General features: G+C 45.3%; 1 protein-coding gene across 1 annotated transcript; it reads right to left on the reverse strand.

Annotated features, from left to right (window-relative positions):
• Nucleotides 1-828: 828 nt before the first annotated feature.
• LOC122755319 (5-hydroxytryptamine receptor 3C-like) lies at nt 829-13,620 on the reverse strand. Its single transcript, XM_044003629.1, has 9 exons — nt 13,554-13,620; nt 8,636-8,820; nt 7,657-7,701; nt 6,938-7,047; nt 6,369-6,538; nt 5,554-5,714; nt 2,578-2,782; nt 2,175-2,384; nt 829-1,058 (listed from the first exon to the last, which is right to left on the reverse strand). The coding sequence occupies exons 1-9, from the start codon at nt 13,618-13,620 to the stop codon at nt 829-831; spliced, it is 1,383 nt and encodes a 460-aa protein (XP_043859564.1).
• Between the last annotated feature and the right edge of the window lie 468 nt (nt 13,621-14,088).

The raw sequence follows: 14,088 nt of genomic DNA on the forward strand, positions 1-14,088 counted from the left end.
GTTAAATAACCTGGATTCTAATTCTGACTCTACTCTTTACTGACTTGTGACCTTGGGGAAGTCATTTTCCCTCCTCTGAGGCTCAGTTTCCTTTTGTATAATAAAGGGGATGGATTGGGTAATCTCTAAAGTCCCTTTGATCCCTGACATTTCATGATTATAGTTACAAAGCAGCCCAAGGGATAGGTGAGAGAAGGAAAGTAAGTATAGAAAGGTCAAATTTGAAATTTACCCGAAAGTTGTGTACACTTGTAAGTACTTGATAGGAATTTTAAATTAGAACAAGACATTTGTTTTCCCAAGGAAAGTCTGGGCAAAAATCTGAGGAATGGAAAAAGAAGAAGAAGGAGGAGGAAGAGAAAGAACAGAAGAAGAAGAAGACAAAGATGATGATGAGGGTGATTCTCATTAGTCTGGGACAGCAGATATTTTGCCATAAAAAGTCGGCAAGACTCTCGCCCTAAGAGTCTCATCTCATCAAAATTCTCCTCACTAGCATGTTGCATGCTATAAGGAAATACTCTGAGGAAGCCATGCTCTCTGCAGAATGATTTATTAGGACTATTCAATGATTGGATGGCTTCCCTGGGCCGGATCCTCAAGGGCTGGATAGAAGAGGCAGAGGAAGCTTGGGTGGGTAGGAATGAGGATGATGGTTTTAAAGGAGTCAGGAAACCACCTAGGGCTGGGCCGAAGCTGGTTGGCAGTACTCAACTAAGGGTAAAGTGAGGCACGGGCAGGCATGGCCATTGGGACAGGGGACTAGGTGATGGCTTATTGTTCACCAAAATCCAGTGTAAGCAGAAGTTGGGGGCGGGTCACTCTACTTCAAGAGTTCCAGAGAACAATGATTGTGCTGAGAGCGGTGGCCATGAACAGCAGATAAAGCCAGAAGAGCATCGAGTCCAGAATCAAGCAGAATTTCCCCCACAAGTTCACTGTTGGTGGCCCCTGGGTCTGCTGTTCCAATGGTACCCTTGTTGATCCTGGGTCTCCATTTAGCCTGGCCTCGCTAGAGCCTGGTACCCGTGCTGCCATAACCACTGGCTCCATCAGCCCTAGAGAGAGAATCGTAGATTTTTAGTGTGTATGTGTGTTTGTGTATATGTTTGTGTTTGTATTTGTGTGTGTGTGTGTGTGTGTGTGTGTGTGTGTAAACCTCTGAAATAACTTAATCCAAGCCCTGCCTGAAGAACATCCCCAAGCCATTATCTATATGCTGTTAGAAGACTTCCATGGATGGGAACTCACTACTACCCAAGGAAATCTATTACAATTTTGGATGGATCTAATGCTTATGAAATGTTTTCTTATATCAAGCTGAAACCTGTAAATTCTAATCATTCTACTTCTTTCTTCTAGGCCCAAACAGAGCAATTCTATTCCATCTTCTACATGACAAGCCTTCAAAAATTTGAGACAGTTATCATGTCCCCACTAAATGAGATAGCATAATGTCGAGAATAGAGTTCTGGGCCCTGGGTTCAAATCCTGCCTCTGACACTTAATAACTTGTATGTGTGTGACCATAATCAAGTCATTTAAACTCTCAGGGCCTTAGTTTCCTCATCTGAAAAATGGGACTATTACCTGTACTGTCTGCTCCCAAGGATTGTTTGTGAAGCTCTGATATATTTTGTGAAACTTAACGGGCCAGGTAAATTCCAGCCACTTTTATTAATTGATCTCCCCACAACCATGATTTTGTGTCCCTTCCCCATTCTGGTTGGATCTCTGAGCTTTGTGCTTATCAATATCTTTCCTAAAGCATGGGATCCAGAATTGCCCAAAACATCCCTAATGTACTCTGACTACAGGAAAGTCAGCTTGAATGAATGCGGCATAAGATCATATCTACTTCTTGGACTATCTTGTCAAAGTGTTGATTCATATGGAATTTGTGCTCACCTAAGACCCCCAGATCTTTTTCATGTGAGTTATTATCTTGCCATGGCTCCCCAATCCTATACTTGTTCATTTGAGTTTTTTGAATCCAAGCATAGGGCTTTCCCTTTATTTGAATTGTCCCATTGTTCTTAGCTTCCTATCACCTTGAGGACAGGGGCTCAGTCATGGGTTGGAAAGGACATCACAATTAGGAACCGAGAAGTGGGACTATGTAGGATACCGGAGCAAAAGAAGACTAATAGTGTAGTTGTGTTGATGCCAATTACCAGGCAGGTGGATGGGGTCGGGGCCAGAACCCCTGGTCTCTTTCTGGGACCTCTTGTTGTAGCAGCCTCTGAGATAGCGCAGCAGCAGTGACTGGAGCCAGGGGGGCATGGCTGGGGGCTCGGTAGCAATCAGATTCAGGAGGTAGGTGAGGAAGACAGCCTCTAGCAGGCTGAGCACCATCAGGGACAGGCACAGAGCAAAGTACACACCTGAGGGTCGTATGGGGAGGGGGCTCAGTAAGGAAGGGTTAGAGGCGCCCCCACCTCCTCCTGCAGCCTCTTTCCCCAACCCCAATCCTGGATAGTACTGGGAAATCCCTGGGAAAGCCCAGGATCCCTGGCCCCCAGGCCCTCCCACTTCTCTCCTCCCCTCCCTTCCTCTCCACAATGGAGGGAGCCATACTGATGAGTGGGGTGCCACTGGCTGGCAGTAAATCATTCATCATGAGCAAGAAGACAGTATATCCCAGGAGCAAGGTCATCTTGAAAGGAGCCCGGTTGCCACTCTCAATTGGCAGGAAGAAGCTTAGGGCATCGATTGCTATCAGAAATCCACTGGGCACCAGAAGATTTATGACATAGAGTCTGGGTCGGCGCCGGATGGCCACCTGGAAAAGGAGAGGGAGAAGGAGGAAACGGGGAATGAAGGGTGTCTGGACTTGATGGGGTGGAGCAGTGAGGGATAGCCCCTTCCCTCTCTGACTAAGCTAGTCCCGCTCTCTCAGATTCACCACCAAAGGGCTGCTTTTCTAGGAATTAGCACCTAATCCAGTGCCTGGCAAACAGCAGGCGCTTCCTAAATGTTTGTGGACTGACGGATTCTCATGGTCTGAAACATATTTATCCTCTACTTTGGCCATCGCCTGCTTTTTGATCTTTCTCCCTCCAGTCCTGTCTCCACATAAACACCAGTGATAATGCTAAAGCCCAGATTGAACCAGGTCATGCTCGGTCAACTCCAATGACTCCCTATTGCCTTGAGGCTAAAACACAAACTCCTATCTAATCCTGAGAGTCCTATACAGTCTGGTTCCAGCTACTTTCTTTTTTTTTCTTTTTCCTTTTCTTTCTTTTTCTTTTATTTGGGGGGGGGGGTGGCAATGAGGGTTGCCCAGGGTCACATAGCTAGTAAGTATCAAGTGTCTGAGGCCATATTTGAACTCAGGTCCTCCTGAATCCAGGGCCAGTGTTTTATCCACTGCACCACCGAGCTGCCCCCATCCTGCCACGTTCGATTGGCTTGTTGCCCATCCTACCTTTCACCCACTCTATAGTGCATCCAGACTGAGCTATTTGCTGTTCCTTGGCTATTGTATCCAATCTCTAGGATCTCTGTCTTTGTACCAGCTGTCCTCTCCCTCCTCACTTCTGCCTCATAGGATCCCTAGCCTCCGTCAAGACTCAGCCCAAGCACCACTCCCTACTTGTGACCTATCCTAAACCCCACCCATCCAGGTGCTAGTATTCTCCTCCCCAAATTCCTTCATAGTTTTATTTCTAAATGCACTTTATTTCTTTATATAAACCCTATATCAAAAGCCTCCTCCACCGTGGCTTTAGAAACTATCATTGTCTCTTTAAGAAGCAAAGAAGAATTATAGTTATGACTGTCATTCTTTAAGGGGCTTCTCCCTATGGAGTGAAGAAAAGTTCACGTTTTAACTTTGATCTGTGAAGGTTTTGTAGAGAAGATGAGGAGAAGAAGCCGAGGAGAAACTTCTTTCCTATTAGAACCATCTTAATACTTATTTTATGAAGATACATTATCCCAAGAATTATATGAAGGGTGAGAGTGGAGGGAGACTCTTAAGAGTGAGGGCTTGAAAAAAGCTAAAGAGGTTGTTTTCCTGTCATGGAAGGAGAAAAGCCAGAGACAACACAAAGAAAGAAGATGAAGGTGCCCTTTGTTTCTGAAAGCATTGTAGCTTTTATCTTGTGAAGAAGATGAGGGGTTTTCTTGTTAAGACTTTGTTATCTTCAGCATACTAAATGGTATAGGATTATGTTCTCAGAAGTGAAGAGGAGTCATCTGCTGCTCCAGAGATGGTTTGAGAAGACTCTAGCTGCGATCGTTTATACAGTTAAAACAATTATTTTAAATAATGATATTATGAGAAATAATCATCTCTGTCTTTTATAATTGGTTGCATTATTAATAGGATAAGAATAGGAATCAGACCTGTCATCTTATTGGCATAGGAAACTACAAGATGAAGAAACTCCCTCTAACAATCAATGCTGGATCATACCTTCTCTTCACCTTGTGGGTTTAGAGATTTGCCTAGAGAGAACCCAGAGAAATTACGTGATTTGCCCAAGATTATACAGCACTATGTGTAGGAGGGAATACTTGAACTGAGGTCTTCCTGGACCCAAGTCTAGTCCTCTTTCCACTAGGACATGCTGCCTGCTGGCATTACAGAATTTGATATTTTGAGAAATATGAAAACTACTGTTAGGAAAGGTTTCTCTAGTTTATTTTGTGAACTGGGGTAGGGATTCTAAACTTATTTCAATGAGAGAGATGTTGAAATTTTGTTAATTAATCCCTGGATTACCCTATACCTCAGGATTATACAATTAAATATGGGAATAAATTCTTCAGGACTCCATATGCCAACCTCCTAAATTGAACATCTAATCTATGGTGGTCTGCTGATAGGCAGAGCTATAGATCCCTTATAGATTACTTAACTAATGTCTGTCCTCACTATGGCTTCTGGTGACTAACCCAGAACCCTGGACTTTACTAGTAACGGAGAGAGAGAAGACTGTGCTTGTCTCATACCATTTAGTACACTTAAGATCACAGTCTCTTGACAATAACCCTCATCCTCACCCTCTTCATGAAATGAAGGCTACAATACTTTCAGAAACAAAGTGCAACTTCATTTTCATTCTTTGTTTCTTCTCCAGCTTTTCTCCTGTCATAAAAGGAAAACAAACTCTTGGGATATTTTTGGGGGGACAGACAGGAACTCACTACTTATATAATCTGGTGATAAGTTTTTAGTTTCATAGATTTAGAAAGGACTTCAGAAGTCATCCAGTCCAGCCCCTTCATTTTATTTTATAGACAGAGAAAATATGACCACAGAGCTTAAGTGACCCATGTGACAAGAGTCTGGACTTGAACCTAGGACCTCTGACTCAAAGCATCTAGATGGCCAGCTCCATTCTGGACATTTGTGCTGCTTTTAGCCCCTCCCCATACTTTCTGCTCATCTGCCAGTTCTCCTCCAGCATAGATGGGAAGGAGAGTGTGTTTAACTCATGACACCTGTGAAGATGGATTCTAGCCCTCTGTTGGGTGCCTGAGGAACAAGTCCCAGTAGCATCACATGGGGAGAAGGGATCAAACAAGGATATCTGGACTCACATAGAACATGATCTGGTCATAAAGACTGGAACCCATTGCCAACTTTGGGGTTGCTTTGTTGATGCCGAGGAGTTCCCACTCCCCTTGAGTCCGAATGACATCACGCGAGTTGTCTGTGATCTCCCACACTTCCTTTTCCATGCCCAGCAGCAAGCTATCCACTGCAGAGACCCAAATGAATCAGCAGAGCTGGGGAAACAAGCTAGACCAACATTTGGGGGCTGTTTACTCAGGAAGACCTAGAGAGGCATTTCCAAATACCATTTCATACAAATGCACATGCTCTTCATGCCAGAAAGTGCCACTGTCCGTGGCCTACAGTATTCATCTTGGGGACAGTGGGGTCCCCTGCACTTCAGCGAAGCATCCAGTAGACAGAGACAAACAGGGGTACAGATTTCATCCTTGTTTTAGAAGGCACAGGTGCCTGGCTCCCCATCTGCAAATCTGTTTCCAAAATCTCTTCTGGCTCACCCACCCCCACCGTTTCAGGCCTTCCTCTTCTCATTTCCACAACTCCCCTTCAGCTAATTTTTAATATCTTCTCTCAAGCCCCTTTCCCAGGTCTTTATCATCCCTTGTGATTTGGAGAGTGTCAACCAAGAGTAATAACAACAACAACAAGAAGATGATGACAACAATGACAAGAACGACAACAGCTAACATGTACATAGGGCTTTAAGCTTTGCAAAGCCCCTCATCCCCCTGCAATCTCATTAGATTGGACCAGTCAGCCAATAAAGATTTAAATGCCTACTATGTGCCAAACACTGTGCTAAGCACTAGAGTGTCTATGGGAATCCCACCACACTTACCTGTGTACAGGAAAGAGCTGAAGGTCAGGGTACAATTCTGTTGGTCAAAGGGGAAGTAGAAGATGTCCAGGTTGCAGATGCTCGTCACCTTCATGGGTTTATCATATTTGATCCGGCCGTTGCTGTACACGTACGCAGAGAGACTGGTTGGGGTCTGGTCCACATCCATGCTGCATATGAGAGGTGTGGAAGGCGGGGCCACAGATCTAAAGCTAGAGCTGTATGGGAGCTCAGAGACCATCCAGCCCAACCCCCTCCATTTTACAGATGAGGAAACTGAGGCTCAGGGAGATTAAGGGACTTGTCCCAAGCATCAGAGGTGGGATTTGAACCCAGGTCCTCTGACTGCAAAGCCATTGTTCTATTATTTTGTTCTACTTCCCTTCTAGTTCTTTCTGCCTTTCTATTTTGGCCAAGGCATCATACCCTGGTCATACCGTGCTCCCCAGTTCTCCCCCACCCTCTCTTCCATCTCACTGTTCTAGTCCTGGAAGACTGCACCCTTTGGATGTATTCTCTTCAGGGCCTTGTCCTTCCCTGAGGGTTGGGGAGGGGTCTTCAATACCCACAATTCTATGATGAAGATGTCCGGGAGCCAGAGGTTCTTTGCTGACACGCTGATCTTCGATAGGCCCCCACACTCCTCAGGGTTCCAGCTGATGAATGGATTTTCCCAAATCTAAAGTCCAGAGCAGTGGAGAATGGGTAAAAATCAGACCAGGGCCTGATGTGTTTCTAGATAAGTATCTCCTTCCCTTGTCATGTCCTCTTAAACTCTAACCTCTCTACTCTCTCACTTCTAAAGCCTGGACTCATAACAATCTCCTCACTATTGAATAAGGTCCCACCTGTCTCCCCAGTGGCTTCAATTCCAGGGAGACCTTGAGTGTGGTTTCCAGTGCCCTGGAGTTGAGGGCCTGTACTTACCTCCTGCCTCCTGGCTCCTTGGTCTGGGCCGTCCTCCCTCTCTGGGCCTTTCTTCCAGCTCTGCCTTCTTGGCTGGCTGTCTGCCCAGGAAACTTTGTTTGCCCAATCAACAAACATTGGTCAAGCCCATGCTTGGTACCAGGCACTATGCCAAACTCTTAGAGATCCCAAGAAAAAGCAGAAGCAATTCCTGCCCTCAAGGAACTTACATCCCAATGGGGGAGACAAACTATACAGGAAGAGGTCTGGATAGATACAGACAACTGACTCAACCTTGTCTAATTCCCTGGGCCCCACCAGTCACGGGAAAGGTGATCCAAGAAACAGAAGGGACGGAACTCAGCAGGGAAGTTGGCCTTACCATATTCACCCAGAGAAAGGACGTCAGGACCTGAATCTGGGCATCCTAAGGGAAGAAGTTCCCATCAGGGTCAACGAGCCCAGAAAGACCAGCTCCATGCCAACCTCCTTTCCTGTTCGTAAGTTCCCAAGCTATCTATCTCATGTAACAAGTATGTCTTTCAGCCATAAGCCAGGGAATAAAAATGAATCCAGATGGGTAAGGAAGCCAGAGAGATGGGAGTAGAGTTTGGGGCAGGGGGAATGAGAATCACACATGGCATACCTGTAGCATTTAAGTTATGCATGGTATGCTTTACAAAGTGTTTTATACCTTTTACAGATGGGGAAACTGAGGCTGGAGAGGCCCACATAATGCCTATAAAGGGCTCCACACATGTGGATATCCTTACAACATTCCTGGTGAGGGAGGTGCTTTGGTTATTACAATTCCCATTTTTTTTTTTTTGGTGAGGCAATTGGGGTTAAGTGACTTGCCCAGGGTCTCACAGCTAGTCAAGTGTTAAGAGTCTGAGGCCGGATTTGAACTCAGGTCCTCCTGACTCCAGGGCCGGTGCTCCATCCACTGTACCACCTAGCTGCCCCTACAATTCTCATTTTATAGATGAGCAAACCGAGTCTCAGAAATATCAAGGAACTTGCTGACTGTCACGGGCCTAGTGCCAGAGGCAGGATTTGAATTCAATTGCCATCTTGACCCAAGCCCAGTGTATTATCCACTGCCCCATGGAGACCATTGGGTCTGGGCTGATGATGGAAAATTCCTGATTAGAATCAGACTTGGGAGAAATTGAATTCTTTGCATAAAGGTCATCTTGGGCTAGAGCTATGTAGGACTTGTCCACCATCACACAGGTAACAGGAAGGCCAGGCAATTGGCAATGGCAGTGAAATTGGCCTCTGACATCAAGACCGACACTCTCCATTCTCCTCCCTCCATATCTGGGGCCCAGGGAGGCATGACAGGGCTCAGGACTCACCACATCCAGAATGGCAGAGAGGGTGAAGGAGATGTTGACCTGGGTGGGAATGCTGTTGTTGATAACTGGACGGAAGGCCTTTCTGTCAAACACTGCTTGGAAGGCAGCAGGGTCCACCCCATACAGGTCAAACCCTGTGCAGTTGATGTTGTAGGCATGACTGCTTCCAGGCTGGGAAGGGGATCCTGGAAGACAGAGAATGCTCTCCTGTGCTTACCTACCCGAGAGGAAGGCCCTGGATTGTGCTGACCTTTTCAGAGGGGTGACTGGAAGGACCAATTGGGGCACCCATGCAAACTCTTCCCAGTGTCCAAGTGACCCCTGATTGACGATGACCGGCTTCTCGGTGTCCTTAGATCAGGGCACAGAAGATTGTCTAGTAGGCAAATGGTGGAAGCTGATGTGGTCACTTCTCAGACCTCACTTCCTCTAGAGTTCCTGCCGCTATGCAAAACCAACCTAAAAAGTCAGCCCAGGGCCAGGGACGGCTCTTTAACTGTCCCACCCCCAACCTGCCAAGCCTTGTGGGCCATCCCTACCATGTTCCGTCTTGCCCTAGACTTCCAGACAGGTCAAACAGGAATCAACTTGATTTCCCTTTACCACACAGGTGCAGGAATGGAAAGAAGCAAGGATGAGAATACCTGGGCAGCTAAGGCATCCCTAGATGCTCTTCTTCTTATTGTTACAATTCAGGGTACTATTTGTTATTCAGGATGTTGTCTGTGCCATGCACTTAGAGAATCCCATCTCAGAATGAGAAGGGGCCTCAAAGGGCATCCCATCAGTCCTCACTGAAGCAGAAACTTCTCTCCATTTTCTTTTCTTTTCTTTCTTTTTTTGTTTTTGGTGAGGCAATTGAGGTTAAGTGACTTGCCCAGGGTCACACAGCTAGTAAGTGTTAAGTGTCTGAGGCCGGATTTGAACTCAGGTCCTCCTGACTCCAGGCCCAGTGCTATAGGCATTGTACCACCCCATCTCCTTCAGCATATATCCAAATGGGCAGGAGCCCATTTTCTCTTGAAGCTGCCCACTCTACTTCAGGAGAGCTCTGATTGTTAGGATTATTTTTTTCCTGCTGTTAAGTTTAAAGCTGCCCCTCTGCCTTCTCTAGTCATTTCCTCCAACTTCTACTCTCTGGGATGGAAGAAAACAAATCTAATCTCTCTTCCACATGATAGCCTTTCAAATACTTGAACCCAGTCACCATGCCCCACCCTAAATATTCATAGAATCATAGAATAAGACTTGGAAAGGTGGCCAGAGTCCAACCCCCTCATTTTGCAGGTGAGAAAGCTGAGTCCCAAATAAGAGGTGAAGTAGCTAGCTCAATGGGTGGTCAGTGGATAAGGGGCCTGGAGTCAGGAAGACTTGAGTTCAAATCCAGTCTCAAACACTTATAGTTAGATGACTCTGGGCAGGTCATTTAACTTGGTTTGCCTCAGTTTCCTCATCTGTAAAATGAGCAGAAGAAAATGGCAAACCGCTCCAGTATCTTTGCCAAGAAAACCCCAAATGGGGTCATAGATAGTCAGACAGGACTGAAAAAATGACTCACCAAAAATTTGCTCAAGATGGCAGCACACTTGGGATTTGAACCCAGCTCCTCTAACTCCTGACTGTGCATTCTTTCTTCTCCAGGTTAAAAGTGTCTGCTTCTGGGCATCTAGGTGGCGCAGTGGATAGAGCACCGGCCCTGGAGTCAGGAGGACCTGAGTTCAAATCCAGCCTCAGACACTTGACACTTACTAGCAGTGTGACCCTAGGCAAGTCACTTAACCCCAATTGCCTCACCAAAAAAACCCCCCAAAACAAAAGTGTCTGCTTCCTCTACCTGACACTTCAACGACACAGTCTCCAGGCCCTTCCCTTATCCTGGTTCCCCTCCTCAGACTGTGTTCTGTCATGACTTTGTTCTTTCTAAAATGAGGCAGCCAGAACTGAATACAACACTCCTGGAGGTAAGTTGGCCAGGGCGATTAGAGCAGGGATGTCACCTCCCATCTTCTGGTCCCTGAATTTCACATAGCCTCCACTTGCATTAGCGTTTTTTGACATTGGTGACATGCTGTGGATTCAAGTTGCACTAGACCCCCAGCTCTTCTTCACATGAATTGTCTTCTTGCCATGGTTCCAAGGTGAAGTTGGCATTTTGAGTACAAGGGTAGTATTTTGTATTTATCCCAATTAAATGTATTTTTTTTCTTATTAGACTTGCCCCATCCTTTTAACCCACACCAAGATCTTTTGGGAACCCAATTGTGTCATCTAACATATTAGTGTCATTTCGTCTATGAATTTAATGAGTATGTTATCTATTCCTCCATACAGTTACTTGTAAAGATGGTGAAGAGATCACCAAAGGGAAAGTCTCCCATTGTCCCTTTAGAAGTTTCACTCCATGGGGTTTCCAGACTCAGTCATCTTCCCAAGGATCTATGGACATCATCATCACCAACATCTGGGGCCCTCCCTGACCAGTTACTCTGTGTCCAATTCAATGGAACTCATTCACTGCCGGCTCTGTACCAGGCACTGTGTTGGGTGCTGGACTTACAGAGACCAAAATGAGACAACCCCTGACTTCGAGGAGCTTCCATCCTGCTATGCAGAGGGATCCCATCCAATGAACTGCAGATCTACCCTCTTCTTGGGCCATGGGCAGAATACATTCAGGGGACATCTAGTGGTGTCTGTTAGCATTTCCCATTTGATATTGTCTTTGACCCTTCTCCTGCCACATCCCCCTACCCCGTTGTAATATGAATGGCAAAAAAGATCCCAATAGGCAGGACGGGATTCTAGTACCATTCAGAACAGAAGTAAGAAGAACAAAGGGCAGCTAGGTGGTGCAGTGGATAAAGCACCAGCCCGGGATTCAGGAGGCCCTGAGTTCAAATCCAGCATCAGACACTTGACACTTGGGCAAGTCACTTAACCCTCATTGCCTTACCAAAAAAACCCAACAACAACAACAACAACAAAACCAAACCCCAAACAAAAAACCCTGACTTGGAGACTCAGTTTTTTCCACTTATTAGTTGTGACCTTAGCCATCAATTTCTATTACTCTCCATATCTCACTTTTCTGATATGTGAAATAAGGATAATGAGACCTGCACTACCAGCTGCACAAGGTTATTTATTGTGAGTAAAGCACTCTGTAAATCACAAAGTGTTTGGGCTAGAAATGATACTGGACTCGGAATTTCCTCAGTAAAGGGAACTCCCAGGTGAGTAAACTCCTTCTACCAGTGCAGATTGACACCTGCTCTGCAACTTAAAGTCTATGATGTTGATGAGGATATTGAGAGGCTGTGACTTGCCCAGCGTCACACAGTCAGTATATGTCAGAAGCTAGAGTGGACCCCAGATTCCAAAGTCTGAGGATGGCTCTCTCTATTCTTTATGCCATATTGTCTTTCATAAAATGCATAATAAATATGGTAAATAAATTTGTAAACCAATATATTTGTAACTGTCCTCTCTGAAGGAACAAAGAACTGGAAACAAAATAGATATCCCTTGGTTGGGGAAATGGGTAAACAAACTGTAGTACATGTAGCAAATGTTCATGTGTCATAAAATACAAAGAAGTATGACAAGACCTGTATGAACTGATACAAAGTAAAATATGTAGAACCAAGAGAACCAATATACCCAATGACTTCAACAATGTAAACAGAAAGAATCACCACAACCCATCTATTGAAACTGAATGCTGCAATGATTATAGTGACCAACCTTGGTCCCAAAGAGACATGAGAAGGCCCTCTCCCTTCCTCCATACACTTCTTTGGCTAGGTTGAGAACTATGGATATGTAGTTTATTTTCATATTTTGGGGGTATGTTGATTAGCATTGCTGATTCCCCCCCCTTTTTTTTAAATCTTTTTTTTGAGGCAATCAGGGTTAAGTGACTTTCCCAGGGTCACACAGCTAGTAAGTGTCAAGTGTCTGATTCTGGACTTGAACTCAGGTCCTCCTGAATCCAGGGCCGGTGCTTTATCCACTGCACCATCTAGCTCCCCCCTCCCCCCCTCTTTTAAAAACTTTTATTATAAAAGATTGCTCCATGGGAGAGAGAGAAGAGGGATGGGTTGTTGTTGTTCAGTCATGTCCAACTCTTTGTGACCCCATTTGGAGCTTTCTTGGCAAAGACATTGGAGTGGTTTGCTATTTCCTTTTCCAGGTAATTTTACTGATGAGGAAACTGAAGTAAACAAGGTTAAGTGACTTGCCTAAGACCACATAGCTAATAAGTGTCTGAGATCAGATTTGAAGTCAGAAGATGAGTGAGTCTTCCTGACTTCAGGTCTGGCACTCTATCCACTGTTACACCTAGCTGCCTCTCTAGAGGGATAGACACATTGGGAAATAAAGGTGATATAAAAATAAAATATATCAACAAAAGGTTTTTTAAAAATATATTTTACACAGTAGATAAAGCACCAGCTCTGGATTCAAGAGTACTTGAGTTCAAATCTGGCCTCAGACATTTGACACTTACTAGCTGTGTGACCCTGGGCAAGTCACTTAACCCTCATTGCCCTGAAAAAAAATAAAAAATAAAAAAATATGTTTTAGTATCATTTAACCTACATCTCTTGTCTCCAGAAGTCGGGAGATGGCATGATGCAGGTGCATTAGTTTTAATGTCAGTCAGCACCTGGATACTGTAGGTATTGGCATGAAATGAGTGAAAGAGAATTAGAGAGGTGGACAGCAGAGATGAAGTGGCTAAATGGAAGCAGAGGGAAGTGGGCAGGAAGGTTCAAGGCCCAGCATAACTACATTTCTATCTGGGACAGAAGCAAAGTCAAGAGATAGGTACGATGGGGGAAATTAAAAAGAAGGGGCTAGGAGAGCTTCCCGAAAGCTGGCTCTGCTCCATCCCCTTCCCCTCCTCCTGTCTTACCTTGAAGTAGAACACAGAAAATCAGGCAGAGGAGAAATCCCTGCTTGGAATGCTGCCTCTCTCCCATCCTTCTCTTTTCACAGCTGCTCTGGGGACTTGCCAGGGGTCAGGGGCGCAGCAGAAAGAAAGCACTACCTGCCACACCTCACGTTCTGCCTCTGGATGCTTCTGGTGTCAGGTCGCACTTGCCTCCTCATTGGCAAGTAAACTTGGTGGCTTGAGAGCGTCACCAGGAGAATACCTCGCCCTGGGTTTGCGACTCAGGGGCCAATAGGAAGGTGGAAAACCAAGGCAGAAAGCAGCTCGGCTGAGGGTTATATGGTTATTGGATCGTGACCAACTGGTGGCACAATGAATAGAATGCTTACAGCTAGAAAAAATAATAACAAAAAATTCATCTGGAAAAACAAAAAATCAAGAATATCCAGGGAAATAATGAAAAAGAATTCACAGGAAGGTGGGTTAGCGGTACCAAACCTGGAGCTTTACTATAAAGCGGCAGTCATCAAAACTATCTGGCACTGGCTAAAAAATA

This window comes from Dromiciops gliroides, chromosome 4 (assembly GCF_019393635.1).
Source record: "Dromiciops gliroides isolate mDroGli1 chromosome 4, mDroGli1.pri, whole genome shotgun sequence".
Classification (NCBI taxonomy): domain Eukaryota; kingdom Metazoa; phylum Chordata; class Mammalia; order Microbiotheria; family Microbiotheriidae; genus Dromiciops; species Dromiciops gliroides.